This window comes from Polypterus senegalus, chromosome 14, assembly GCF_016835505.1.
Source record: "Polypterus senegalus isolate Bchr_013 chromosome 14, ASM1683550v1, whole genome shotgun sequence".
NCBI classification, from domain to species: Eukaryota; Metazoa; Chordata; class Cladistia; order Polypteriformes; family Polypteridae; genus Polypterus; species Polypterus senegalus.
Genome location: NC_053167.1, coordinates 130,731,088 through 130,758,171, shown reverse-complemented (window position 1 = coordinate 130,758,171; position 27,084 = coordinate 130,731,088). Strand labels below are relative to the sequence as shown.

The following is a 27,084-nucleotide window of genomic DNA, read 5'->3' as shown; positions in this document are numbered from 1 at the left end:
ATAGAGGACCTCTGGTGCTCTGACAGAGTGACCATCGGGTTCTTGGTCACCTCCCTGACTAAGGCCCTTCTCCTCCGATCGCTCAGTTTAGATGGCCGGCCAGCTCTAGGAAGAGTCCTGGTGGTTTTGAACTTCTTCCACTTACGGATGATGGAGGCCACTGTGCTCATTGGGACCTTCAAAGCAGCAGACATTTTCTGTAACCTTCCCCAGATTTGTGCCTCGAGACAATCCTGTGTCGGAGGTCTACAGACAATTCCTTTGACTTCATGCTTGGTTTGTGCTCTGACATGAACTGTCAACTGTGGGACCTTCTATAGACAGGTGTGTGCCTTTCCAAATCAGTCCAATCAACTGAATTGACCACAGGTGGACTCCAATGAAGCTGCAGAAACATCTCAAGGATGATAAGGGGAAACAGGAGGCACCTGAGCTCAATTTGGAGCTTCATGGCAAAGGCTGTGAATACTTATGTACATGTGATTTCTCAATTAATCTATCAAGTTTACCTCAAGTAAACTTTTTTTCACGTCATTATGGGGTGTTGTGTGTAGAATTCTGAGGAAAAAAATGAATTTAATCCATTTTGGAATAAGGCTGCAACATAACAAAATGTGGAAAAAGGGATGCGCAGTGAATACTTTCTGGATGCACTCTATCTATCTATCTGTCTATCTATCTCTGTTATATAGTGCCTTACACATCTATCTATCTATCTATCTATCTATCGTGCCTTTCATTTCTATCTATTATATAATGCATTTCATATCTCTTATCTATCTATCTAGACCTTTGTGGTCATAAGTAAGCAATAGCTTGAATAAGCATGACATTTAAATAGAAACAAAAGCAAAACCTTAACAAAAAAGATAAGATGCACTGTGATCATTTATGTTGGGGGTCCGTGGCAGTTCAGGTGTGCCTCAGGCCCTACGGGTGTGTGTGGCTGCTGAATGTTCGGTGTGGAGGCGCACTGATTACCTGTTAATGTTCAGGCGAGATGCTCAGCAGACTGTAGAGGGTGAATAGAGGAGACATTGTTTGAGATGGATACACCAACCCTTGTGATGGTTTCTATAGATATTTCTTTTATTTTAACCTTGAATGTTTAATCTGTTTGTTGAAATTGTTTATTTATTGAATTGTAACCTCCATTTGATCATCATTTCTATAGAGGATTATTTATTGGATGGATTTTGCACTGAACGGTTTACACTTTGACTGATTGGAAATGAAAGCACTTGGCACATTTGCATCAGTCTTGTTGTTCTGTGTCCTCATTCACTGTAGTCCATCTCAGTCTGTGACTATTGATACCCAGGGCTCGAGGGCGTTACGCCAGCTGCGGACAGCCTGGGCATCACAGGCACTTACATGTAAAGTATTTGTTGAATTTCTATTAAAGAAAAAATAAATAAACATGACTTTTTTTTTTAGTTTATCCTTAAATAAATCCTAACTTTTTAGCATGTTGTAATTTCATTTTCATGTTTTCTTCGATGTAGTCATATTATACATGTCCTTTTTTTAGAACATTTTCCACTATAAACCTTTTTGCTCATGACCCTCAAAATCTATAGAAAGCAATTCTTATGAACAGAATAGCTAAATTCAAAAGTGGCACATTTAAAGTGGACATGTTATGAAGGCAATATTTAATATTCACTGTTTTCTCTTGTCTAGTAAAGCTGTACTTACTGAGTATGTTAAAACTAGTATTAATATAGTGCTGGGTGGTATGACCAAAATTCTACATCACAGTAGTTTTCAAAATTATCCCGGTTTCATGGTATTCGACGGTATTTTTTTTCCCCATGAATGAGTGGATGTTAACCACGTTTAGACTGGCTAAGAATAACCTATTCCACTGTCCTGAGCATTGTACAAAACATTTTTTTAATGTGCACACAAGTATTAATACAGGTTTGCATGGCCACATAAAGTGAAGGGTGTGGCACTAAAGAAGAGAAGGAATCACATTGCATGACAGTTGCAGTCAAAACGTAGAACCTTTTTATTGAACAAATTTTGCAAATAACTTTAAACTATAATTTTGACAACATATTTCCAACCATCCAAAGAGGCATTTGGACTTGGTCAAATATTCAGATGTGCTTATTAAAAGTTGTATTGCACTGAACATGTCTTAGAAAAGGAATAAATAGTAAATATGTTTTGTAAACCAACTACATATTTTGTTAATGTTCACAATCTCTGTCCACTGATTGTAATGGCGCTGGTTATCCCGATCCACCGCTTGCTCTTTTTGTCGTAGGCAGCACCGCTAGCAAACGGGTCTACAGGTGACGTCGGACTTGAGTGTCCTCCAGCTTTTTCAGTTTTACCTGAGGACGTGGAGGGGGCCAATCTTGGTTCCATATATCATGGCACTCCAAAGCATGTTTGCGGCTAAGGTGGTGCACCAAATTGCTCGTGTTGACAACTTTAGCTCGACAGCATTTGCAGTAAATAATTGTTTGGTGCACATCCGACCTTTTAAAACCAAAGTATCTCCAGACAGCAGACACGGCTCCTATTTTTGGCTAAAGGTCTTCTGTGTCATCACGTTCAACTTTATTGTCTGCTACAGCTTCAGTGTCTGAATGTTCTCTGTCCATTTTCACCCCTCAGTACCTCCACTAACGCATATACTCCGTTGTATGAATGTTTAGCGGTGTAGCAGTGAAATGGGTCCCCCCTTAAACAGTTTCCCACTGCGCCACGTTCCAAACGTCGTTTAGGCAGTTTAAACCGGTGTTACAGTATTAGAATCACCACATCATAACAAAAATTAAAAAAAGGTTTTAGGTATGAACCGGTATACCTCCCAGCACTATATTAATACAGTATATGCTATTGTAAATGTGTAGAATTTTTTTTAACTTTAAAGGTTGTTTACAATGGATATGGGACATGTTTCCTAAATTATTTGAGAAAAACATTATACAATATTAATGTAAGGTTTTTTTTATTATTGTTATTTTATTCAAATTTGAAGGGGTTGTCTGCACTTTCAGATGGTACTAGTGACAGCTAACCTTGGTCAATGTCACAGGAATATGTTTTACATTTCATTTCTTTGTGGGGGAGCTTTAAATTTTGAGTAGCTCACTCTCCACAACAGATTTATCAAAGTCCAAAAGTGTGTGATTGTACGAGTATGAGAAGGGGGCCATGCATTTGTTCATTATAGATTAAAAATCTTTTAATGGGTGAGTGTGAGAAAAATCTACTGATGACAGGAACTGCTCACCCAAGAAAAAAAAAAAACAACTTTAATATTGAAATATAAAGCACATTACATTTAACTAATGTCTTCAGGCTACAATTTGTGTAAGCAAGTTTTCTGTTGTAAGAAGGGGAGATGCCACACAGTGGTGAAAATGGCCTTGTCCCAACTTTTGTGGGATTTGTCGACACCATGAAATTCTGAATCAACATATTTTTCCCTTAAAATGATACATTTTCTCTGTTTAAACTTTTGTTCCGTGATTTATGTTCTATTCTGAATAAAATATTAGAAGTTGGCACCTCCACATCATTGCATTCAGTTTTTATTCACGATTTGTATAGTGTCCCAACTTTTTTGGAATCCGGTTTGTAGGAAACAAGGTATGAATGTTGCTGCGGTTTAAAGATGAAGCAGTGCACTACAGGGAAATCAAACCTAAAGTGTTACTGTAAGTGTTCATTTTTCTAATTATTAGACATTCATATTGAGCAAAATCAAAAATAAATGTAGTCACCTTTTTTTTTTTATCTATCAGATATAATCTTATGTGAAACTGTAATATCTTTATACAGTGGTTGACTGGTTTGTTTTATTTATTAAAGTTCTCGATTGTCTTTCCCAGTTTGTTTCCTGCCTTGTGCCCTGTGTTGGCTGGGATTGGCTCTAGCAGACCACCGTGACCCTGTGGTTAGGATATTGCGGGTCGGATAATGGATGGATAGATGGTGAAGGCATTTAATTCTACAGTGTTAAGAAGTGTAGCAGAACTTAATAATAATAATAATACATTTTATTTATATAGCGCCTTTCCAATGCTCAAGGCACTTACAGAATACAAGAAAACTTACAGAAAGACCTTACGTTCTGCATACTGTGTAATGTTTGTTAACTCTGTCGGAATACTGGCAGGCAGCATGGCTTAATGTGGTGATGGTGAATTACAGCACGGGTGTCAAACCCCAGGCCTGGAGGGCTGCAGTGGGTGCAGGTTTTTCTTTTCCTAGTCAGTGTCCAGTTTTCACTGCTAATTCACTTCTGTCCCCTCTGTTTTATTAGCCCTGTTTTTAAGGATGAAGTCCTCTGAGTTGATTCTTTTCTTCATTAAATGGCAGCCAAACAGAAGTGAGACATGAAACAAGCCAACAGATGACCAGCTAAACTGGGGGGCTTCAAACTCCAACCAGTTCCTTAATGAGAAGCTGATTCCTGCTGTTAATTAAACCCGTTATTCAATTCCATGGCTTGTTGCTGCTCTCTTTTTGCCACAGCAGACATTTCCAAAACTGTTGATATTCTGTTTTTTTTCTAAGAACTCCTAAAATGTTTTGGTAACCTGAGGGATCAACCTTACTGAGACCTCCATCTTTATTTTCAGATTTTGTTTGATGGGTACAGGTGAGCTGGTCATGTCCTGCTTGTTTTAAGTCACATTACTGTCCGGCTGCAAATTAAGGAAAAAACAACTAAGGGGTCTGAGTCGAGCTAATTAAAGCTAAGGATACAGAAGTGAATTAGCATCAAAAACTGGTCACTAATTAAGAAGACGGTTAGAATGAAAACCTGCAGCCACTGCGGCCCCCCAGGACTGGAGTTCGACACCAGTATGCAAATGATGCTGCATCCATGCCAGCAGTGACTCACTGAGCGAATACCTTAGCATTCCAGTGGTCCAGTTGTTGACACGTGAAAACAATTGTGCTTTGTGTGTTACTGTGAAAAGCAAAACCACCTCACAGATGTAAATATTTTAAGCATTTGTTTGTTTGTACATTTTATTTATATCCATTTGAACTAGTTCTATCTTTTTGGATCTTGTTTAATAACAGAAAATTGCAAATAATGCACTTACCACATTTGAGATTAAGTAGATATTTGTATACTGCTTTTATGAGAGATTGATTAGATATTTATGCTATGTTGTTTTTCTCTAGTATACTAAACTGTAATCACATATAGCATGTTCCTTAATTTGCTTTTAAAATCACTTGTTACTAACGTATGAAGGCAAAATATGAAAGGGAACATTTAATTTATCAGCTTGCTAAAATATATAGAAAATAAATAGGTATTTAAATGTACTGTATGTGTACTACATAAAAATTGAAATTGAAATAGAGACCTTTTAATGGTTTTTAAAATAAATTGTTTTAAAACACTAGGCACAACTAATATCTACGTCGGTTTTCATCATGCTGTTTGTAATAAATAAGTCTTCCCCTAGAGGGAAATCTCTCTTAAGCATTCAGTACCAAAGGTGAGTAGCCCTGTGCATTCACACATTCAGCCAGCCAGCCAGCCAGCCATTTTGAGAACAGTTTTTTCAATACAGTGGGCGCCAGATCTATTCTTGGTCACCAATAGTGCAAGATAGGAGCCAATTAGCTTCATGTGCACAATCATATTATTACAGTTGCCTCTACAAATTTAGTCATATTTTTATGCAGCATCTTCTTCCTTAGCTATTCCTATTTTTATATGGGGGGGGGTCACTATTTTTTTATTATTATTTTTTTTTTAATGCCTAGATTTTTCTAATAGAAGTTTTATATGGAGATGTTTATTAATCCATCCATCCATTTTCCAACCCGCTGAATCCGAACACAGGGTCACGGGGGTCTGCTGGAGCCAATTCCAGCCAACAGGGTGCAAGGCAGGAACCAATCATGGGCAGGGTGCCAACCCAGGACACACACACACACACACACACACACACACACTAGTGCCAATTTAGAATCACCAGTCCACCGAACCTGCATGTCTTGGAACTGTGGGAGGAAACCCACGCAGACACGGGGAGAACATGCAAACTCCACGGCCGCCGTGCCTCCCTATTTTATTAATCTGCCTTTTCTATTTAGACTTCGGACCCAGAACTAAACAGGATCCAATCATGTTTATTATCTTCAATTTTTATCCCATGCTTTTATTGATTTTTTTTTTTTTTTTTACAATATAATAGCAATTTGTTAAGTAAATACAAACAAGAAAATAAAATTTGCATGTAATAATGTACCGTAGTTACATTTAGTGTTTCTGTACCTTTCCACAAATTTTTCACCCACATGTATATATGATGCACATACTGTACTTTTACTACTTGAAAGGAAATCTCATCTTTGTAAAATGACTATGCAGTTAGCAGCCATAGAATCTCTTCAGTGCTACACTATATCTTCAGGAGTTGTACTCCCAAACACTTCATTAAAATGGCCTTTCTGAATAAAGGCTTCAATATTTAAACTTTTGGGTGTTTCTTAGTTTGTCATGCACTTGATTGCTAATGCATGCAGAAAGAAATGGTGCAATCTAAATGAAGTAAGACCAACAACATAAAAGTAAAATAAATGTTTAGAAGTCTATGCCTATTCATACTACAATGGTGAAGAGGATAATCTATACTAATAAAAGGCAAAGACTTGACTTGACTGACTCATCACTAATTCTCCAACTTCCCGTGTAGGTAGAAGGCTGAAATTTGGCAGGCTCATTCCTTACAACTTACAAAAGTTGGGCAGGTTTCATTTCGAAATTCTACATGTAACGGTCATAACTGAATCCTACTTACGTACATATATACGTCCAATAGCCTGCGGCTCGGTCGCCGTGTGAGGCGGAGTTGCGTCCTCCATCCCAACGCCTCCCACGTAATTGGCTGCCTGCCAATATAAGGCCGTCTATCGATCCGGTCTCTTCATTCCCTTCCTTGCTTCGCCACGGTATTCATGTCTCCTTGCTGATAACTGCAGCCTTTTTATTTAATCCACGGCTTCTCCGCTGTATTTTTGTTCATTTATTACACTTATAGTTATTGTGTAGGTATTTTAGACTTACTTTACTTTGTTCAGGTACCCATTTCCTTTATCATTCTAACTGTACCCCCATTAACATGTCTATCGAGGTGATCACCATCGATCAAAGAACTTACTGTCACTTACTGAGTGGTTTCCATGCCCAGAGATGGCACCTACCTTTTCCATTCTCTGTGTTACATATTGCACGGCCATATCAGGCTCACTCTTGATATCCGGAGGAACATTGTGTCTTATGTATTGAATGACTGGGACAGGTTCAAGGTGTGGACTGATGACGGTACAGGAGATAATTAGACTACACAGGAGCACTAGAAGAGTGAAATGCTTACGCCCTTCACCTGTGGATCTGCATGTGAGTTGATGGCTGCCGTTGAATTGTTCGGTTTTCGCTTTTAAGTGTACCGAAATGGCCAAATATTTTACACCTTTGGACAACCGCCAATGCCTCTTAAACATCTTAGATTCACAGGTGACGATTTCAGTAGTGGACACTTTGATGTTTATGAATGTTTAAACTCTCAAAAGCTGGATGTGAAGTTATCGATGAAACCGGTTGTGTGCTTACAACGCTTGACAGATGCCGAATGTCTCTTTAACACATCAAGTCTAGCAAATACTAACGTAACTGAAACAAACCATGAAACTCAAACCGATTATGACAGCAGCAATCCAAGCTGTGAGAAAACAGTAAAAAGGAGGCGTGTCAGACGTTGTGGTACATTTTCTGATGCAGCTAGACAAAACAACTTTGTGACGCTGCCGCCAAATACTCACAGAAAAATCCACAAGTTCATAGACATGCTGCCGCTAAATATTCGCAGGTAAATCCACAAGTTAATACCGGGAATGCCTGTTAAACATGTTAGATTCATGAGTAGTGATTTGGGTAGTGAACACTTCGATGAATGAAACCTGTTATCTTTACAACGGTTGACAAACACGGAATGTAACTTGAACACAACACATCCTCCAAATACGAACCTGATTGAAAGAAATAATGATAATCAAATCCTTGACGACAGCAACACTCATAACAGTCACAAAACAATTACATTGACAATCATGTTACGTTATTTTTAAAATGTTTCCTTTTCTTTTTCATAACTTCTTTAACACACTACTTCTCCGCTGAGAAGTGCAGGTATTTTGCTAGTTCTTCCATAAGAGAGAATAATTACATCATCATACCACTGTCTTTATCATACTGTGGTGGTGTCTTTTACAGTGTAATTGAAAGAATCAGTTGTTTCTAAAAATGTGAAATAGCAGATTTTAAAATTTAAGGGCACAATTAGTCCAATAGGAAAAAGACCCTTCTTAATTTTAGCAATCATTTATACAGCACACTGAAGTGTGACATTCAGAAATGCATTAAACCTTTGTGGAGGACTGCCGGCTTCATACTCCGGTCCTCACCCCCAGGCTGCCAGGAGGAGCTCTCCCGACAGCAGGATCGTGCCCCGACTTCCAGCAGGGCATCATGGACCTTGTAGTGATTGTACACAGCCCTGCTGGATACCTTGGGGGCCACTGGGAGTCGCTGTAGGGAGGCACGTGGGCTCATATGTGCCCTATAACCCGGGAGTACGTCACGGTAACGTGACAGGAAGAAACGACGTGCTCCCGGGTTGAAGAAAAGGACTGTTTACCCTGACCCGGAAGGAAAAGGAACTGTGGACTGGTTGGGCAGGAACACCTCCGGGTCAGGGGCTATAAAAGGACTCTGGGAAAGTCCAGACACTGAGCTGAGCTGGGAGGTAGGAGGGCGAAGTGTCTGGGCGAGGAGGAGAGATTATTATTGTGTTGTTTATTTAGTGTGCAGGGTGCTTGGTGCACAGTATTGTTAATCAATAAAAAGTCTAGCGTGGTACCTGAGGGTTCAAGGGAGCACTAGCGCCCCCTATTGCCACACCTTGTATAATTGTAAGTTCCACATACACAATAAATTCACATTTCCTGGCCTGGAAAAACACAGTAAGGCTTAACTATTACATGCCTTTTTCTACTAACATTTATCACAACAATAACTATAGTAACTTGGAATATTTATGTTTCAAAAGTTATGTATTAAAATATTTTTTTTTTATATATTTTTCAGACTAACAAATTCTAAACCACAAATATCTTTAATAACTCTTATGTAGACCATTAATCTTTGTTTTATTCAATGCTTTTTGTGCAGTATTATCTTTGCAAGCAGGAGACTAGTGTAAAACACCATCCTTCTTCTTTTACGGTTTCTCTTATGAGTATCCAGGTAAGGTTGTAGGGAAGGAATGCATTTTTGGTGGGAACCAACACTGTACAAGACATTAGTCCATTGCAGGGCACCCATGCTGTATTTAGAATAGCTAATTAACCTGGTAGCCATTCTGTCCCTTACTGTTCACTTATACGATTACTTCTGTTTATATGGTATGCACAAGATTAGTGATTATGAACTAACTAAGCAAAAACTTTAACTTTGAAATTCAATAACTCGTTCCAATAGTCCACAGTGACTAAGAAACAAAAAATTGTATTTTGTTATGCTTAAAGGCTTTCTTAAAGTGCCTACTCTGTTCTTATCGTGAAAATGTGTACTTTAGCCACGTACTTTAATTCCATCCTTGTATAAGTCTATCATACAGTGTGGCCTTTCAGCTGAGGTATTGAACTACAAATCGCCAGTTCACTCCACACTTTGAGCCTGATCAAGTTAACCTAATCTTAGTCTACAGTATATGTAAAGGTTTTATTATGTTTGGCATCCTTATTTAGCACCTTTTGGATTATATTCGCTCTGGAAATTTTGGTTTCAACTAAAAATATCATTTTTTTTTTTTTTTTTATTTCATTATTAAAATGTGTATGTGAATTGATTGATTTTCTTGTGCCCTAGAGTTTTGTGACATCGAGCATTGGGAAAGTTGCTCTTTAATCAGTCTGTATGTTGTATTGCAAATTTATGAAGGAACAGATGACAAGGTTGATTTTGTACCAGCAAGCACTCCTTTTAATTTCACGTGAGGACTTGCACTCGCGGAATGAAGTCTATCACTCAAGGTCACATGACTTGAAAGTAGTTTTACTCTAATAATTGAACAGATCAGCATTTTGCTGCCAGGTAAATTCCTTCTGACATATTCTGAAGACATGATTAGTAAGTAGGGTAGCAGCTGAACTAATCATAGGGGTGAAAGAAATCCAGATTTCTGAGAAATACAAGTAATGGTTTATTAAAGATTAAAGTCCTTATAGATAGAACTTTACTTGCTAAAATGGAAAAATTGAGAGAATAGGACTTAAAGGTATCGTGAGGTTTGTGTCCTGTTGGAACCTGAGCTAACATGTGAGTCCTCCTCTGCTTTGTTCAGGTCTATTTTGATCATACCTGGTAGGGTTGCATTTATAGAACTTTAGCAGAATAGCTCACATAATACTGTTGCTTGGGTCTGTAATATAAAATGTATAACTTGTGGTTTAGGAATTTTCTCTCTCTGAAGTTGGCCATTGTCAGTAAAAGTCGATTTTCACTTCACTGCACGTGGAATATTTTGTTAAGAAAATAACTAAACTTTTGCAAAGATCTCATAAAAGAAAGTAATGTTATCTTTGACTGTCACTTGATCCCAACATGTAATGTCATTTCAAGTAATTTAAATAATCATATATTTCATATATCATATGTAAGTGTTTGACTCAGTTGATCGTGGGACATCCTGGGACTCTGCGGTATCCCCTCAAGGTTGCTGGATATCTTGACCGGCCTGTGCAGAGTGGAGGTAGACCTCAGTGTTTTTCCCAGTTGATTCTTGGGTTCATCAGGGGTGTGTTTTTGCTCCTGTTCTGTTCAGGGCATGCATGGACTGGGCGATGGCCAAGGTTGTGGGGTCCAGCGGCTGTGGGCATCTGTTGGTGAAGAGAGAGATTCACTGATCTTGACTTTGCTGACAATGCTGTGATCTTCGCAGACTCAATGGAGGCTCTGATTAGGGCTCTCGAGAGACTGAGTGAGGAGTCTAAGTGTCATGGATAAAAACCAAGAGCCAGGCTTTTAATGATCTCTTGGGCACAGCCATCAGCAGTGTGTCTGTCTGCGGAGAGAATGTCGACCTCGGCAGCGAAATTCATGTCTCTGGCAACTCTTCCTATGAAGTCCGTAGACAAATTGAGAGAGCGTGGGGGGGTCATGAGGTCGCTGGAAAGGGGTGTGTGGCGCTCCTGATATCTCTGCAGAAGGCCAAAGGTCCAAGTCTTTGGGGTCTCAGTGCTATATGGTTGCAAGACATGGACTCTATCCAGTGACAAAGACTGGACTCCTTCGGTACTGTTTCTCTTTGGAGAATCCTTGGGTTTGACTTTGTGTTGCTCATGGAGTCCCAAATGAGGCACATTACTTGCATTGTGAGGAAGTGTTAGTTACGGCACTATGGCCATGTGGCGCGATTCCAGGATGATCTGGCTCAGAGGATCCTTATTGTAGTTGAAGACCTGAGTGGCTGGACCAGGCCAAGGGGACTCCCACATAACAGATAGATTTGCCAAACCGGAATCCCATGCTGTTTCGTTTCGTACCAGTGCTTGACCTGATAATATTTCACTTCTATATGTTTGTGTTAATAATCACATAACACAGCTTTTTATGGTTAGAGCTTTTACCTCTCGGCGTTGAATTGGAATACTGTCTGTTTGGGGTCTATATTGTCTGTGTGGTGTTCGTCAGGTTCTTTGCTTTCCTCTCACATCCAAAAAACATGCATCTTAAGTTGATTGATAGGTTTAAATTGGTTTATTATGGGTGTGCGTATAGTGTGAGGTGCACCAGAGTGGCATCCCATCCAGTGAGGGTTCTACTTTACAGCCAATCCTGGTGAGATAAGCTCTGCAGATGAAGTAAGGGGACCAGAATCTCCTTTTTCTTTATTGAATTATGCTTGGGAAATATGCATAAATTCTCCAGCTTAATTTTTATGAATCGGGGAATATTTCTTGCATGATTTTGAATTTTAATTCCTCAGAAAAGTTCCCTTCCTTACTTTAATGTTTCAACTTACCTATGAACACAAAGTTGGCTGTATTGTGACTATCGAATGAATTCTCTAGTTCACTTTCTTGTTTGTAGGTTTACAGTTTGGAGCCCTGTTTGAATTAAAACTGAGAGGAAGTGCACAAAAAAAGGAAAATTGGTTCTTTCATAAGCAATGTGCAAAATTTGCTGTGTTTGACAGTGATCTGTCAGAGCAAGTGTAGGCCAGCTTCTTCAGTTACAGAGGCTGCCTCCAACTGACAGCCAACAAAGTTATTTTTGGGCTCTTAACTACTTCACTTGAAACTTCAGGATACAGGATCGGCCATCAGTCTTGTTCTAGTGTAACTTCTCAAGTCAGAGATTTAATTCAAATTTATTTATTTATTTATTTTCATGGTGTTGTCTGCAATGGACAACAGCCCTCTGGAAATCTTGACGCTGCCAACGTTCCCTTATGGGGATCAAAAACCAGGAACAAGTGGGTTGCGGAAGAAGACGTATGTTTTTGAGACCAAGAAAGACTACTTGCATAATTTTGTCCAGAGTATACTTTATTCAATTGACTTAAGAGATCGTCAAGGATCCACTATGATCGTGGGAGGCGATGGCCGTTATTTTAATAGAACTGCAATAGAGATTATTGTGCAAATGGCTGCAGCCAACGGGGTCAGTATTACCGACATTAAGATGAAACTGCATGACTTTAAATACTCTGAAAGTTCAGAGTGCATGCTGAGATAGGGTGTGGGGTTATTGCAGCTTTTTTTCAGCCTTTACACACCGATTGAAAATCTTTAGTATTATTGTAGTGCTGTGTGAAAGACAGGAAAAATATTCATGATCATCACTTAAATGCTTTCATTAATGGCTAGTTTGGTTCAATATTGTGATCAAGATTTTGTATTTAAATTGTTGTAAAAGTTTATTTATGTTGGAATTTACAAAGTGGTACTTGTGTTGGTGAATTGTAGCTTTTACCGGTTTTACGTTGTGATGCCTGAACCTCAGAGTCCATGAGAAATGAGAACAGCTCTCTTAATATCTCAGATTTAATGAGTATTGTTTTAACAGTTTCAGTTCAGTAACCTTTGTTACCTGGCTTGTGTTTTAATTCAATTCTTTTAGCTGCCTTTAATTAGAGATGAATTATACGTTCTTGCTTTTATTTAACACACACGTTTCTTCTTTTTTTTTTTTAAAAAAAAAATTGGGCATATAACATCAAAAGCCTTTGAAAAATGTAATTAACTTTTTAAAAAATTTTAATAAAAATGGCTATTGCTAAGATACTTTTGTACCCTTTAAAGGGATGGCACATTGTCAAAATTGAAGATTATGTTTGACTAGTGGCATTGAGTTAATTGGGGAAGTCTAATATAGCTTTTACAGCAATATCCACATTCAAAGGACACTTGCACCAATTGCAATATAATTATGAACGCACCCTTTTTGCATTGGTGCAGTTTAAATATTACGAAAGATCAGACCGTCTGTTATGGAAAAACTTGCATCTTTAAAAGTATGTTGCAGTTATTGAATTTGAGACAAAGATATCGTGTTGATTAAGGAAGAGCTCGTCCAGATTAAGGTAGTGAGAAATAACACTTTACATCCAAGTACTTATTTGGGTAATAAAAGTATAGAGGGTGGATGGAGGAACTGGCGTAGGAGTGGAACAGGGACAACCAGGTGACAAATGCTGGGTCCTTACCTGACCGTGTGTAGGCCAAACCATGAAAAAGGTTACTTAGGCCACTTCTTTTGAAATGCTTCCGCTGAAGGTCCAAAGGTGTCTAGTGGCACTAGGGTGGAGCATCCAATAATGCCTTTGAGTAATTAATGTTATGCTCAAGGGTTGTGATTCCAAGAAGACAATCCCCTCATCTTATTGAATGCTTTTCTAGAAGTTGCAATCAGGCTACCATTAGAGTCTTAGATAATGGCGATGATAAGAAGTTCTAGATGTGCTTCATGTGTTTTTGGCTCTGGAGTCTCTGGAGCAAACAGAATTGATCTCTTTTTTTTCTGTCATGCCACACACATACAGCGTATTCAGAACATTTAAAGACCCCTTCACTTTTTCACATTTTGCCATGTTGCACCCTTCTGCTAAATTCATTTAAATTCATTTTTCACAACGTGAAGTAGCACTAAATACGCCAGAATAACAAAGTGAAAACTGGATTTTTAGACATTTTTGGAAACGTAGTAACATAAAAAAATGAAACCCCACATTGACACAAATAATCGGACGTTTTATCCAGCACTTAGTTGAAGTACAGCCTGGAGTCTTCTTGGGGGTATAGTGCAAGAAGTTTTTGAACACCTAGATTTGGGGATTTTCTGGCATTCTTTACTACAGAACCACTCGAGCTCTGTTCTTCTTGAATGGAGACTGTTAGTAGACCATTATTTTCAGGTCTATCCAGAGATGTTTGACTGGGTTCAAGTTGGGAACCTGGCTGGGCAACTCAAGGACATCCCCAAAAGTTGTCCCAAAGCCATGTCTGTGTTATCTTTGGTTTGTGTTGTATTGAAAGATGAATCTTCGGCAGGTTTTCATTTGGCGCTTTTCCACTGCATAGTATGGCACGACACGGTTCAGTTCAGCTCACTTTTGGGGGGTTTTCCACTGGGAACAGTACCTGGTACCTGGTCCTTTTTTTTTAGTACCACCTCAGCCAAGGTTCCAAGCGCGCAGAACCGTTACCAAAACGTGACGTGTAAACTCTGCTGGTCACTGATTGGCCGGAGAAAATCATCATTACTGCGTCACTGGCTATTCTTTTCTTTAAAGGTACACACACGCGGAAGTTTGTGTCCCATCTCTCCATCGCTGGACGCAGTTTGTTGCATAAGTGGATGAATGTTTCTTCAGACATTCGAAAGTTCTCCAGCCACTGAGTGTTTGTAAAACCGGGAACAATCGCATCCCACCACTCTGAAGCACGGTTAAATGTCCAAACAGATGGTCTGTTGCGGCGACTTTTTTGCAAAATGTGTAAGATCTGTAATATACAGAATCAGCATTTTAATGTTACACTGGCAGTTAAGTTCATTTTATGCTTTGCAACAGTGATAAAAGTTAGCTAGTGATGTGCTTTTATTAGATGCTTACCCTTGCGCGTCGTCGAGCTAAAGTGTTGTCGTTGTCTGCGTGTTGTTGTAAAAGTTCCACGGTGTCACGGCAGTAAAGGCGGCGCAACTATAACGACACGTGAATAAGACCCGCCCACTCTAAAGCGGTACTAAACTGCAGTCGAAACGCAAACCGAGCCGAACCAAGGTGAGCTGTACTGAACCGTGCTGTGCCGTACTATGCAGTGGAAAAGCGCCTATTGACTATATCGGTGTACTTTGCTCTGTTCAGCTTTCCCTCCACCCAGTCTAGTCTTCCAATCCCTGCTGCTGAAAACAAACCCATGACGTCATGGTGCCACCACACTTCGCCTTTTGAATGCTATTGCACAGGTGATGAGTGGTGCCTGTTTTTCACCCGACATGACGCCAATCTTGGTTTCATCAGAATCTCGTATTCTGAGAGTGCTTTAGGTGCGAATTCCAAGTGGGCTTCCATATGTCTTTTACAATGGAGAGGCTCCTGTCTGGTCACTCTGTCATAAAGCCCAGATCAGGCGAGTGTTGCAGTAATGGTTGTCCTTCTGGAAGTTTCTCTCATCTTCACATAGGTTCTCTTGTGGAACTTCACAAGAGTAACCATTAGGTTTTTGGTCGCCTCTCTTACCATGGCTCTTCTCCTATGATTGCTCAAGCTGCCTAGGTGATCAACTCAAGGAAGAGTCATGGTTGTTCCAGAATCCTTCCATTTAAGAATTATGAATGGCAGCTGAGCTCTTGGGACACGTCAGTGCTGCAGGAATGTTTTTGTAGCCTTGACCAGATCTGACCTCTGACATAGTCCTGTCTCTAAGCTTTGCAGGCAATTCCTTCAACCACATGGCTTGTCTTATTTTTCTCTGAAACACATTGTCAAATGAGGAGCCATCTATAGACAGGTGTGTTCTTTTTCAATCGTGTCCCACCAACTGAATTGACCACACGATAATCAATGGAATGGGATGCACCTAAGCCACATTTCAAGTGTCGTAGCAAAGGGTCTGAATACTTTGTATCAATGTGATATTTACCTTTTTATTTTTAATACATTTTGCAAAAAATGTTTAAAATCCTGTTTTCACTTTGTCATTCTAGGTTGAGTGTTGCTTGATACTTGTGGCATAGCTGATTTTTAGCACATGGCTGTAACATTGCAAAATGTGAAAAAGGTGAAAGGATCTCAATAGTCTCTGAATCCACTGTAACAATAAAGACAGCAACTCTATTGAATTCCTCTTGAATAGCTATTACATCCTCTCTACATTTGATGGAGACATGTCCGAATATGTGGTCAGTAGAAATTTAGTTTTGGGTACTGCTTCTGAAGTACAATGATTTATTTTTGCAGAGTCCTAAGAATATTGATCAGTAGAAGAAACAAAAGCATCGGTCAGGCATAAAATTTAGAAAATAAATCTCTGTCATAGTTCAGGTCTACACTGGTATCTTGGCACTCTAGCTTAAACAAAATGTGGTATTATAGGGCAAAACGATTAGGCTAAATTTAATAAATGGAAAAATAACATTTTAGGTTATTATTAAGAATGTCTATGGGTAGTTGCATCTTGGACTGTTTGGAGTAGTATTGAGTGATGAGGATTTCAGGTAAACGTACAGATGTAGATAACATGGGATGGTTGCACATCAGTCATAGAGATAAAATAAAACTAATGACGTCTGTGGTGGACAGCAGTGGCTGACAGTCCTTGATGCAGTGGGCAGAATTACTACATATTATTTTTTAAATTTTCAGGCATGTCCAGCTCCAGTCCAGGTGGATTTATAGGGTCTTCTGGCTTTCATTCCATCAAACTCTTGAGTTAATTAGGTGCTCAAAGTATTTGCATTACTGGAGACGTTTTACTCTTCTGCATCCCTAAAACATATTTCCTAGTAAGTATATCTTAAATCAAGTGCATTATTTGAACATGTATTGGTCTCAGATGTTAGTGTGATTCTTAGAGGAGCACTGGGTTTTGAAGACACGACTGACAGGCAATGGTACGAAGTAAGTGAAAGGGGTACCCTCTTTCAACCTTTAAACAAATCTCTCAGATGGGACTAAATGACCTTTTTCTTCCCTTCCAGAGGTGGTCACGGTAAGCAGGACAGCATTCATTTTGATTATTATTTTTGAGCGAACGTTTTAAAAAAACCTGGGAATACTGTAGGGGACTGCTAGTATGATTTATTTTTTTTTTTTACCTTTAAATAATACATATTTCTAAAGATCTGGAAACTTTTTTATTATTTAAGATTCCTAAAATCATTCATTTGTACATCGAATGACAAGATTCATTCCACTACTGAAGTTAAATTCGCACGCATGTTAGAATGAAAACCAGTAGAGATAACCCTTGCCCCAGACTGGAGATGGAACTCAATTATTGAAACATTAGTAATAATAGTGGAACATACATGTTTGTTTATTTACATTGTTGCTAAAGCATTAGAAATAAAATGGGCTTAATTTATTAAAGGGCAAATATTTCTAATAAATGTATTGATTTTTAGTGAAAATTTAAAAAATATTGTTTAAAACGACAGTATAAAGTTGAAATAATTGAAAATATTAATAATTAATTAATAATAATTGAAATATTTTACATTGGCTGCAGACTGCTTATTCTGGACGTATGCTAGTATACCTTTGAAATCTTGAAACGTGTTGTTGACTTTGCAAGGGAACTGTTATTCCTGTAATTCTTCTCCTCGCACCTTCAACTGATTTGTGATCTTTTGTTGCAGATTGGTCGACTAGTAATTGGACAAAATGGCATTTTGTCTACTCCAGCTGTATCCTGTATTATTAGGAAGATCAAAGCCATTGGAGGTATCATACTGACTGCCAGCCACAACCCTGGTGGACCCAATGGAGACTTCGGTATTAAATATAATATTTCCAATGGAGGTGAGAGAATTGTTATATCTATTTATTTATGTCTGATTAGTTTACCTTGACCAATTTCTTAAGTTACACTGTCGTCTGACTCGGGACCATGATTTCATTTCAGTCTGTGACTAAAAAATATAAGGGATTATGCTGCTGAGGAGCACACACAGAATACTGTACTCTATTGATTTTGTTTTAAGTGATTGTTTCTAACTGTGTCTTAGCTTACTAATAGATAGCTCTGAATATTCTATTGCAGTGCAGATTACCAAATCTTTAACATCCCACAACCATCTAAATGATCTTTCCATCCTGTGTAATTGTGTTCTTATACCATTTTTATAGAAAGCACTATGATGGTACAGTTTACAGTGTTGCACTGCTGACACTTCTGGGACAAGACTTCATGTCTCCTAAAGTCTAAAATTGATTATTTTATCTTGGTGAGCTTTAGGGATAGGTTGTTTTGTCAGATCCGCCTCTGTCATTCCTATATGCAGCCTGTTACTAATTATCCCAATCATTATGGTAGTGCCTGTAAATCTAAAAATCTTCTTGTATAATATGCTACTGTGGCTGTTTGTTTGTCTGTCCAGGACTTTAAATCGCCTGTAGCTCGCAAACCATTTGACCTCTTGACCTGAAATTTGACACACAAATACTATGTGATGTCTACTGCCCACTTTTGGGGTGATGATTGACCTCCAAGGTTATTCCTCTTTTTATTTTGATTTTATTGTAGAATCAACTCTTGGCAGCAGCCAGCAGGGTGGCCGTGCAGCACACTCGAACAGGCGCCGTTCTCATCCCTACCACCTTCGCCGTCACTTCCCCTACTTCTTCATATCTTAAATCGTTCTTGAGGCAGATTGAAGACTTGAGTGCCAGCTTAAGTGAAAAATTAAGGAAAACATACTAAGTAATTGCAACATAAACACTGACTTAATCGGTTTTAACACGAAAAGGTGCCGACGAAAGGAGAAGAAGCGGGCCGCTAGGGTGGAGAAAAGAAGATCTGCTCAGGAAGCAGCAAGCACATCAACCTCTGAGCAAACGAATGCTAAACGTACAGAGGAAGAGGATGAAAACTAGGAATGCTCAAGTCACCGTTACTGGTGTAGTTATATTTAGGCACACAGTTTAAAGTTGAAGTTAAAGTATATTCTGGCTGAGGCAGAAGCCTTGAAGAGTTCTTGGGTTTAAGTTCTCAGTGAATGGGAGTAATTCCAATTGGAGTTACTTATGGCCAGGGTTCTAACTTTCATTACTTAGAAGCAACAGTTGTGTGGAAGGCATAGACATTGTCAATAAATAGGATTGTGATATACAGTCATATGAAAAAGTTTGGGAACCCTTCTTAATTCTTTGGATTTTTGTTTATCATTGGCTGAGCTTTCAAAGTAGCAACGTCCTTTTAATATACGACATGCCTTATGGAAACAGTAGTATTTCAGCAGTGACATTAAGTTTATTGTATTAACAGAAAATCAGCAATATGCGTCATAACAAAATTAGACAGGTGCATAAAGTTGGGCTCCCCAACAGAGATATGACATCAATACTTAGTTGAGCCTCCTTTTGCTCTTTTGAGCCTCTAGACGTTGTCCTCCTATAGACTTTGATGAGTGTCTGGATTCTGGATGGAGGTATTTCTGACCATTCTTCATACAAAATCTCTCCAGTTCAGTTCAATTTGATGGCTGCCAGCTTCAAATCATCCCCTAGATTTTCGATGATATTCAAGTCAGGGGACTGTGACGGCCATTCCAGAACATTGTACTTCTCCCTCTGCGTGAATGCCTTTGTAGATTTCGAACTGTGTTTTTGGGTCATTGTCTTGTTGGAATTTCTAGCCCCTGTGCAACTTCAACTTTGTGACTGATGCTTGAACATTATCCTGAAGAATTTGTTGATATTGGGTTGAATTCATCCGACCCTCGACTTTAACAAGGGCTCCAGTCCCTGAACTAGCCACACAGCCCCACAGCATGATGGCACCTCCACCAAATTTGACAGGAGGCAGCAGGTGTTTTTCTTGGAATGCGGTGTTCTTCTTCCGCCATGCAAAGCACTTTTTGTTCTGACCAGATTACTCAATTTTTGTATCATCAGTCCAAAGCGCTTTGTTCCAAAATGAATCTGGCTCGTCTAAATGAACATTGGCATACAACAAGCGACTCTGTTTGTGGCGTGAGTGCAGAAAGGGCTTCTTTCTCATCACCCTGCCATACAGATGTTCTTTGTGCAAATTGTGCTGAATTGTAGAACGATGTACAGATACACCATCTGCAGCGAGATGTTCTTGCAGATCTTTGGAGGTGATCTGTGGGTTGTCTGTAACCATTCTCACAATCCTGCTCATATGCTGCTCCTGTATTTTTCTTGGCCTGCCAGACCTGCTGGGTTTAACAGCAACTGTGCCTGTGGCCTTCCATTTCCTGATTCCATTCCTTACAGTTGAAACTGACAGTTTAAACCTCTGAGAGAGCTTTTTGTAGCCTTCCCCTAAACCAGGAGACTCAACAATCATTGTTTTCAGATCTTTTGAGAGTTGCTTTGAGCGTCCCATGCTGTCTGTCACTCTACAGAGGAGAGTCAAAGGGAAGCACAACTTGCAACTGACCACCTTAAATACCTTTTCTCATGACTGGAAACACCTGTGTATGAAGTTCAAGGCTTGACGAGCTAATCCAACCAATTTGGTGTTGCAAGTAATCAGCATTGAGCAGTGACAGGCATTCAAATCAGCAAAATTACAAGGGGACCCACATTTTTGCACAGCCAGTTTTTCACATTTGATTTAATTGCATACAACTAAATACTGCTTCACTAAAAATCTTAGTTCGGAAAACACCGCAGTACTCGGATGTTCCTAGGAAATGAAAGATGAAAGGAGAGTCAATTATTATGCAGGCTGAGAGGGGTTCCCAAACTGTTTCATATGACTGTAGTCATCCTTCCTCTTTCAGGGGTTCAAAGGCAATATATAGACCCTGAGAGGTGGTGTTTCCTAATGACCTAATAGATGAACTATATAATTTTATAGTCAAACAATAATGGATCTAGGGAGCTAATAATAGAACTTTAATTGTGAGCGATTTCCAGCCTCTCCACACACTTCATAGCCACACTTGTGTGAACCTGTAGATGGCAGTCAGTTGGGCAAGTCACTTGGGCTTTCTTAGAAAATGACACAATGCATTTGTTCTTTAAAGTTTAAACATGTATAATGAAAGACTAAAAATGTACGTTAATAGAGGATTTATCTCATCTGCAAAAATATTAGGTATTTAGGGTGAAAAATCCAGTCCAAATACTTCATGAATGTTTGCTACCTTAAGGATCCAGTGTACATCATGCTTACTTTATTACCCAAATTACCACTATTGTTTTTTTTTTATCATTTTCGATGACTGCTCTATATACATAAATGATTTATCATTTTCAAATTTCATTCTATGCAAAGATAATGTGGTCTTTGATCACTAGATGGCAGTGCAGGACCACCTCAAGCCTTGTCAAGCACATTTCATGTTAACATTCAAAGTTCAGGCCAGTCTCTTTGCTAGGTTATGCTATACATATATGGGGTTCTAAAATGTGTAATATCTGTCTCTCAGTTTAATGAATTAAAAATAAAACTAGTGAGCCTTATACATAATTGCTTCATGTCTGTTTTCCTGAGCATCTGCAACTTTTTGGCAAATGGGTTTCTTGTTTTTATGTATCTGTTTTTTTTGGGTTTTTTTTGCAGATATGTATCTATTTCATTGCACTGGCAATGCAATGAAATAGATACATATTGGCATCACTGGCAGCAAATATTCATGTAATAATAATAATAATTCTATCAAGACCGTTGAACAAGCTCCTAGACTTGGAACTCAGTGTTCCCCTCTTGCACTTGGATTATTGACTTCCTACCTGGCAGCTCTTGGAATGAACTGATCACTTACTTCCCAAACCCCACCCTGATAGTGTGATAAAACTACATTCTGAAGTCCTTGTTCGGCTAAGGGTGTTTTAAATTAACTAGTGACACTACCATCATAGGCATGATTACTAACAATAATGAGACCGCTTCAGTGAAGAGATACAGGGAAGAAGTTTACATTTTAATAATGTGGTATTAGCACAGCAATCTTTTTCTTAATGTCTGCAAAACCAAGCAGGAGGTAGACCACATTACCATGTAGGTCAAAGGGGATACTGTACAGAAAGTAGTTTTAAATTTACTTCAGTACCTTTATTTCTATAGACACTTGAGGAAAACCTGGATGTCTCCACCTATACTCAGAAACTTCTATAGGTGGATAGTAGGGTCCAACCTTGACTGACTCCATATGATCTTGGTATAGCATCTTTTGAGATTGGCACCATAAAGCACTACAGAGATTTTTTTGAAATTGGCTAATTGGAGCATGACACACTTTTGTTTAAGACATACCGTATGTATAAGACACTTTGGCTTAGAAAGGTGAATAGTGCTATTGAAGACCTAAGCCATCATGCATAGTCATGTTACTACTTCCTCTGTCAGGGTCATTAGCACTCACACTACTAAATTTGGGGACAGTTTTTATCCTTAAACTAGGCTGACCGGCCTTTTAAGGCGACCGACTTTTAAGTTGACCACTTCTTAAGGCAATTCAGTATGTAGATCAATTTGATATTTTATACAAACTCATTCATTTGGTTATATTGCATTTGAGCGGTATTACTTTAATACTCGTAGTTTCTGTTATTTTTGTGATGAAATTGAAACTTTTTTTCTATATTGAGGTCGCCCTTTTGAACCCCCCCTGATATTTACTACGCGGTGAGGCATTTGAACTCCATCAACATTAATTATTTCCAGAGACATAATTTTGTCTGTTTTTCCAGCGCATCGCACACAAAAGCAAGGGAACGATGGGAGCACCAGAACTCTGCTCACATCATGTCTCTTCGTACCGCAAGCTGCAAGTAGTACTGTAAGTCTGTGATAAGCGGAATACCGCTACGCTTTCCACTCACGGGACGGAAGGGCAATCCCGACTGCTTTTATATAGTAAAGAAGAAGAAGAAGAAGAAGAAGATATCGCACAGTCTGGAGTAGAAAATCATCGTTTGCCTGGAAAAACGAAACTACAAATCCCATCGTGCATTGCAACATGGACGGTGCGTGTGTGAAAATCTGCGCCTGCGTTGCACTCACGGGAAGGAAGGACAATCACGATTGCTTTGATATAGAAGGATTAGACAGCGACCCAACAGCTGTTTATTAATGGCAGGGGTCCTCAATCAAGGTTCTGGAGGGCTATAGTAGCTGCAGGTTTTTTCTCCAACCCAGTTGCTTAATAAGAAGCACTTATTGATCAAGTAATACCTCTGCTTCACTTTAGTTGTCTTGTTCTTTAAAATTTTTGAACCCTTATTGCTTATTTTAGTCTTAAACAGCTGTATTCTTGGTTTTTATTTGCTTCTAATTAGCAATAACCTGCAAATGACAAAAGAGAGCAGCATTTCTCCATTTAGCTTGTTACCATTTACACCTCTGTGTGTATTTATCATGCACTATTGGGTTTAATTAAATACGTGGAAGGAAAGTGATGATAAAAAAGTGAAGGACTAAGTATTACTCATCCATTTTAGCCTTCAAATCATTTGGATGATATCCTTAGAAAAGGGAAGAAAATCTAGGATACGAGAATGAGCTGACATAGCAGAGTTAAAGCACTAAGAAGCCATGAAATTAAATTATTGGCAAGAATTGATAGATAGATACTTTATTAATCCCAAGGGGAAATTCACATAATCCAGCAGCAGTATACTGATACAAAGAAACAATATTAAATTAAATAGTAATAAAAATGAAAAAAATTAAAATAAAATTAACCTGCAGCCACTGCAGCCCTCCAGAACTGTGATTGAGGACCCCGATTAATGGCATACTTACATGGCTATATGGGCATATCTGAGTTAATATTTTTTTTCTTTAACTATATAATCCAATGTTATATTTATTGTGTTTTGTTTCTGTTACATAGTTGTTTATAGTCTCTGAGAGTCATGCAACTAAGACACTCATTGTGCTGAAAAACTTTAACTTGAATCATATATCTTTGATCTGTTTTATAGGTCCAGCTCCAGAAGCAATTACAGAAAAGATTTTTCAGATTAGTAAATCCATAGAAGAATATGCAATCTGCCCTGACTTAAAAGTAGACCTGACCACAATTGGAAAGCAGCAGTTTGACCTTGAAAACAAGTTTAAGCCATTCACAGGTAAGTTTCTTCACCATACAGCTGAGAATATTCATTTTTTTTGATCAAGGCATGGTGGCAGAGCAGTTAGCAGTTCTGCCACACAGGCTGAGCATCCCGGGTTCAATTCCTCTTTCAGGGTTGTTTTTCTCTTAGTATTCTAGTTTCTTCCCATTTCATAAAGATATGTATGTTAGTTTGATCAGTAATTCCAAGTTGGCCTAGTGTGCATGAGTGGGCCCTGCAGTGAACTGGTGGTCTGTCCAGGGCTGATTTCTGCTTTGTGGCCAATGATGTTGGGAAATTCTCTGAATCTCCATTGCCTTAAATTGTATTATCACAGTTTGAGAATGTTATGATAAGTAACAATTTAAACAAAATAACAATAGATGTGTTTGTAATGAATTAAATGATCAAGGTCACTAAGTATATCATTAAATTATATTTTTGTGATAGTCAGTAACGTTGAATCACTGTTTTGAGAATCCGTACTTCAGATAGACATCAGTTGGTGTCCACATCATTATAACAAAGGAACACGGCAATATTTTATCTCACAACTTGACCTTAATTGAATTTCCCCTTGGGATTAATAAAGTATCTATCTATCTATCTATCTATCTATCTATCTATCTATTATATAGTGCCTTTCCTATCTATCTATCTATCTATCTATCTATCTATCTATCTATCTATCTATCTATCTATCTATCTATCTATCTATCTATCTATCTATCTATCTATCTATCTATCTATCTATCTATCTATCTATCTATCTATCTATCTATCTATCTATCTATCTATCTATCTATCTATCTATCTATCTATCTATCTGCATAAATATGGAGTTGGGGCCCCCACTTTGCGGCTATAATATCATCCATTATTTTTTAGAAGGTGTTCCATAATATGTACAAGTGTATCTGTGGGAATGTATCAGTCAAAAGAGCATTTGTAAGGTCAGGTACAGATGTTGAACAGGAAGACATGGCAAGCACTCGACATTCCGTTTCAACCTAAATGTGTTCAGGAAGTTGTTCTAAGAGTTCTGTGCAGGCCACTCAAGTTCCTCCATGTCTTTATGGACCTGGCTTTGTGAACAGGGGCACCGTCATGCTGGAACAGCAAAGGGTCTTTTCCAAACTGTTGCTACAAAGTTGGATATGTACAATTGTTTAAAATGCATTTGCATGCTATAGCTTTAACAGTACCCCTCATTGAAACCAAGGGACCTAGTCCAAACTTTGCTATTATCCACCCTCCACTAAACGTCAGAGCAGGCACAATGCAGTCCAGAAGGTCAAGTTTTATCTGGTATCTGCCAAAATCGTGATGAGCTTTACAAAACTACTGCCGATGCTTGGCATTCCACGTAGTGATCTGAGGCTTGTGTGCAGCTATTTCGCAGCTGGAAATTTCCTGACACACAATTCTTGTGCTAATGTTGCCTCCAAAGGCAGTTTAGACCTCTGTTGTGAGTAATGCAACAGAGGAGAGGTGATTTTTAAGCACTTTGCACATGCCCTGCTCTGTGAGTTTTTGTGGTCATCAAATTCGTGGCTGAACTACTGTCGCTTCTTAACACCTCCACTTCACAATATTAGCAGCTGCAGTTGACTAGGGCAGAAATTTCGCATCCTGACTTCTGGCAAAGGTGGCATCCAATGACAGTGCCATGTTTAAAGTCACTGAGCTCTTCAGTTCCTATTTTACTGCTAGTGTTTGGCCTTATAGTGTATTTTATTTTGGCCTGTCATTTTTTGATGGGTATATTACTACATTTTATATGAGGATACAGTATTATAACCTGAAACTATTACCAAAATGAATAATACTCGTATACATAATTTTTGTTGCTTTAAATCTATAGCCCTTCTGTTATACATTTAAAAAAAGGACATTTATGCACTATTAATATTTGATAACACTATTTATTTATATGCCAAACAAAAAAGTTAACAAAGACATCTGATTGCTCTGTACACTAAAATTATGTGTGCATGCCTTTTTTTTTTCTTTGCTGTTAAAGCCCCGGTGTCATTGAAACAGTCAGTGATAGTTTCTTTTTGTAGTTTGTATTTAGGTAAGATAAAACCATTCTAATTCCTCTTGGAACGTTTTTGTTGTTTGGATTCGAGTTTATCGTAACCCAGTCTAGTCAACATTTGGATAAGTTTCCACTGAAGAACTTCATTTATCTAAATTTGTGTATCTATTTGTCCATTAGCAACATTGCTGGGCAAGGCAACCTGAACTGAATATATTCATTTTTAATTTTACTTACTGCTCTTTGTGATCAAACCATGTGTATCTACAGTTTGCTTATTGTGTTTTCTGGGTCACACCTTGGTTGGACCTTTTTTACCATCATATAATATTATTAAGTGCTACCACTAACCATGCCCAAATACCAAATTCACCTTATAGTTTTACAGTTTAAATATTTTCAGCTACCATCAGAGTCAAGTTATATTTTGAACTTTTTTTTCCTAGTCATATTTTGTAGCAACTCTCCCTGTAGCTGTTAATTTAAAATATCTCTGCATTGCCGTTATGTTTATATTAGTACTCATAATTACACCATCAAATCCAAAAAAGCAGAGGCTAAATTGAATATTCCTTTTTTTTTTAAATAATTTTTCTGGGGTGTATTTTGGCACCACAGAGCAGGTCCCCTTACGATTTCAGAAATTAAAGTGTTTATAGCACATAAAAATATCCAGTCTAAATCTCTGTCGGATATGTTCTATATCTTTAGTGCAGTCCGTATGAT

The 27,084-nt window shown here is 38.5% G+C and overlaps 1 protein-coding gene across 3 annotated transcripts in view; it reads left to right on the top strand.

Annotated features, from left to right (window-relative positions):
- pgm1 (phosphoglucomutase 1) overlaps positions 1-27,084 on the top strand; it is a 49,052-nt gene that overhangs the window by 5,025 nt on the left and 16,943 nt on the right. For 2 of the 3 annotated variants that reach the window (XM_039736083.1, XM_039736084.1), the window contains exons 2-3: positions 17,921-18,083; positions 24,186-24,332. In XM_039736083.1, coding sequence (XP_039592017.1) covers positions 17,921-18,083; positions 24,186-24,332 — 310 coding nt within the window. Of the gene's footprint in view, positions 1-12,394; positions 12,722-17,920; positions 18,084-24,185; positions 24,333-27,084 lie in introns of those variants that run through there. The other variant, XM_039736082.1, reaches the window with a different exon arrangement.